Raw genomic sequence first — 3820 nt, forward strand, 5'->3', positions numbered from 1 at the left:
AGGCCAGTGAAGCCCGGGAAACTGGGATTTTCCATGAGTTCCGCGGCTGCGAGGCTTGGTGGAAGACTGACAGCCGCCACGCCCTCGCCCGATCCCCGCCCACAGCTTGAGGGGCGGGGCTACGCGCCTACGGAGGGGCGGAGCCTCCAGCGCGCGCGGGAAAGGGGCTGGCGCCTCCTGCGCGCGCACAGTTAGCGGCCGCGCGCGACTCGCTCGGGGCCGGGATGGCGGCGGTGGTGGCGGCGACGACTGGAACCGGGACGCCCCGGGAAGAGGAGGGGTCTGGTGGGGAGGCAGCGACCCCGCAGCCCCAAGCCCCGACTAATGCGCCCGGGGCTCGTCTCTCGAGGCTGCCTCTAGCGCGAGTGAAGGCCTTAGTGAAGGCGGACCCCGACGTGACGCTCGCGGGACAGGAAGCCATCTTCATTCTGGCGCGAGCCGCGGTGCGGCGGGAGCGCGGGGCGCGGCGGGGGCGGGGATAGTGGAAGCCGGGCTAAGGGCGGGGCTCGAGGGTGGCCTGGGCCGGGTTTGGACCTGGATAGGGTAGAGGAGGGTCTGGGCGGGGAGCATTGGTAGTAGCATGTGCAGAGGGGCTGGGTGGGGATTTTGAGACGTGCGTGTGGGAAGGAAGACGGGAAGCGTACCTACAGTAGTTGCAGATTTAATACCTCTTGTCTCTTCTTGAGGACCTGGGCGACTTAACTTGCTTCTGCAGTGCTAGGCACCGAATTTGTAGGAGACTTTAGTGTATGAGTGAGGCGGATTTCCTAGAGAGGATCGCGTCCCGGCCAAGGGCAAGAGAAAGGGGAATAGAACATCTGGAAATCCTGGGCAGTCCCGACCTTCCCGACTACATCTACCACGTACCGGAGCTCCCTTTCATCTCTTCCGCTCCACTCAAAAACTTGAGCACTCACGGAAATTGTGAGGACCCATAAATACACCTATATTTGTTTGCTTCACAGGAACTGTTCGTAGAGACCATTGCCAAAGATGCCTACTGCTGTGCTCAACAAGGAAAGAGGAAAACGCTCCAGAGGAGAGATTTGGGTAGAGTGTCACTGTAGTCTCTCGTATCGGGGGAGTGGGTGGGGAGAGAGTTTATCACTGGTCGGTAAGGGGTCACTCACCAAGTTGAGTTGCCACTGGGTCTCTCTGTGTTATCTTTAGGACTGCCACAATGCCAGTTAGTCTCTGGTCTGAGACTGAAGGGTTGGTGGGACAGTGAAAGAAGTGTAGGTGGTGACAGGCAGCTCTACCATACCACACCAGGCCTGATACTTCTTTTCCACCTAGACTTTGGGTGGAAGGTGTTGGGGAGGAAGGTTGATTCCTGATTTAGCCTACCCACGTGTGTAAGCCTTCATGTACCATATTAGCACCCTGCTATATTGCCAAACTTACCTCTAGTAACTTTCAAAGAAATAGTTTCCCCTGCTGAATAATATTTACTTGAACAGACTTTTCTACTCTTGTGGAGAGTGTTGATGTGTAAGATATAGTGGTGGAGTAGAAATGGATCTCAAGACTGTCAAGAGCAAGTTTTATAAACACTCTTATTTGCTAGACCTCATAGACGGGCAGTGTATTTTTTGGGGGTCGTGGCCAAATGACTACTCAGTCAGTTATCTTTTTACCTTATGTTTCAGATAATGCAATAGAAGCTGTGGATGAATTTGCTTTTCTGGAAGGTGAGTCTAGATCAATGGTTAATCCTTTCTATCTTTGCCATGTGAATGATCAAGCTTAGAGACTTGTAAAAATGGATGCCTGGTTCTTCTGTGTTTGAATAGGGTTTTTTTTTTTTTCCTCTTGCTCCCTCTTAAGATAAAAACGGGTGAAATTTAGCAATTCTAATTTCCTTGGGAAATTCGAGCTTCTACTTGAAAATTGCTAACCATAGAAAAGTGGGAGGAAAATGGGTACAAGTTAGGTAGATTCAGAAGTTTGATTCCTGTTTCTAAGTATAAATCTTTCCCCTCATCATAATGCTAAAGATCAGAAACAGTTATCAACGTTTAGAAGTTTACTTTCTGTTCCTTTTTCATTAAAGTGATTGTTTTGCTGCGGTGACATTCTGTTCTTCCCTGTATTTGTTCTTAGTAATTCTGCATTAATGTGTATGATAGCTAAATATTGTTATTGAAATTACAAATATTTGAAGTACCTCATTGTATCTACTCTCTGAGCTATTTCTACTATTTAATAACTAAATTTGACATTTTACTTCTCCCTTACACATACTCTCATGGATTAGTTTGGAAAGCACTGCACATACACTTCATTCTTACCTACATGAAGGTATCCTCATATCATTCTCAGGCCTTCATACCTTCATATTTTAAAAATTTTATTTCATTGTTAATTGCTCTGTTGTTCTGTAACTGTATTAATTTAGGTTCCTGGCCTTTTTGATATATTCTTTTAGGATGCATTCCCAAGACCATTTTTAAACCTAGATTATTGAGTATTCTCTTTGTAGATTTTTCTTAAGCTTCTCTTTCTACCTACTCAACTTTTCTTAAAAATAACTTGTTAGCTGCCAATGTAGGGCAGGCAATTACTTGTGACTGACTTCTTGTAATTTCTCCAGTCTAAGATGTTTGGAGCTGGGCCTCCCTGGTGGTACAGGGGTCTCAGTACTATCAAACTGTTGCCAGCTACTGTGACATAAACTTAAACCTCTAGCCAGGAAGCTAACTCATATGGCACAGCAGACCTCTCCTGCCTCATTTCCTGCTCCTTTCAGCAGTGTATTCAGTATATCTGCCTGTTCTACTCCCCACTTTGTATCTGGTGAACCCTCTCACACCCAGCCCCCTGCACCTCTGGCCTATGCCCTAGTTCTTATATGTGTAAATAAAATTTCTTAAAAATAAAATCTTTGGCACCTACTTTATTGTTCTTTTTTAATTACCAGCTTCTTTTTTAAAATTTATTTATTTATGCATATAAGAACTTGGGTACAGGCCAGAGGTGTGGGGTTGAGAAGATTCATTAGAGACAGAATGGGGAACAGAATAGGCAAAGTGACTGAAATAACACTGCTTGTTATTTCAGGAGAGGTCTGTTGCATCATATGTGGGTCACCTCCCTGGCCAGGGATCAAACTCATGCTGCAGTGACTGTGGATATCTTCATAGTGCAGAGATTTAAACCCTTGTGCTAACAGGGAGGCCCTAATTACCAGCATTTCAAAGAGATGAATGATACCAAATTTATATTCAAATATTACCACACTGTGGATAATAAATTAGGTGCTTAGATTAGAGTGGGGATTGTTTTATGTAGTTTTTGACTTTTATGGCATACTGCTTAGTTTGGATTTTTAACTTACCTTGGATTTTTAGTAAATGACCATTTACTGGGTGGTAGATACGTTCATTTTTAATCTTCTGAAGGAATAATATCATTTAAATCTTTTTGCTGTATCCTAAATTGGATTTTGGCTATTTTAGTACTTGATGATTCAGGAACTATTATTTTTTACCTGGTAAAAAATGTTCTTATGTACTTAGATGTGTATATTTTAAAGTAGAAAATTGTTTTCATTTTTTGTATTTTAAGAAATTATTTATTTTTTAAAGATTTATTTGTGCATACAGAACTGGAGTACAGGCCAGAGGTGCAGGGGCAGTGAGAGGATTCGCCAGAGACAGAGTGGGGAGCAGAACAGGCAGATCACTGAAGTACACTGCTGAGGGGAGCAGCGGGCAGGTCAGGAGGGGTCTGCCACGCCATGTGGGTCACCTCTGGGGTAGGCTGGGATTGAACTCATGCTGAAGTGGCTCTAGCTTCTTCTTTTCTTTTTTTTTTTTTT

The 3820-nt window shown here is 44.9% G+C and overlaps 1 protein-coding gene across 1 annotated transcript in view; it reads left to right on the forward strand.

The window, feature by feature from the left end:
* Positions 1 to 200: 200 nt before the first annotated feature.
* Positions 201 to 3820, forward strand: part of POLE4 (polymerase (DNA-directed), epsilon 4, accessory subunit) — a 12148-nt gene continuing 8528 nt past the window's right edge. The window contains exons 1-3 of the mRNA XM_012731450.1: positions 201 to 443; positions 966 to 1050; positions 1650 to 1691. Coding sequence (XP_012586904.1) covers positions 225 to 443; positions 966 to 1050; positions 1650 to 1691 — 346 coding nt within the window. The 5' untranslated portion in view covers positions 201 to 224. The remainder of the gene's footprint in view (positions 444 to 965; positions 1051 to 1649; positions 1692 to 3820) is intronic.

The sequence above is a fragment of the Condylura cristata genome, unplaced genomic scaffold, assembly GCF_000260355.1.
Source record: "Condylura cristata isolate star-nosed mole 26May11 unplaced genomic scaffold, ConCri1.0 scaffold00031, whole genome shotgun sequence".
Classification (NCBI taxonomy): Eukaryota; Metazoa; Chordata; class Mammalia; order Eulipotyphla; family Talpidae; genus Condylura; species Condylura cristata.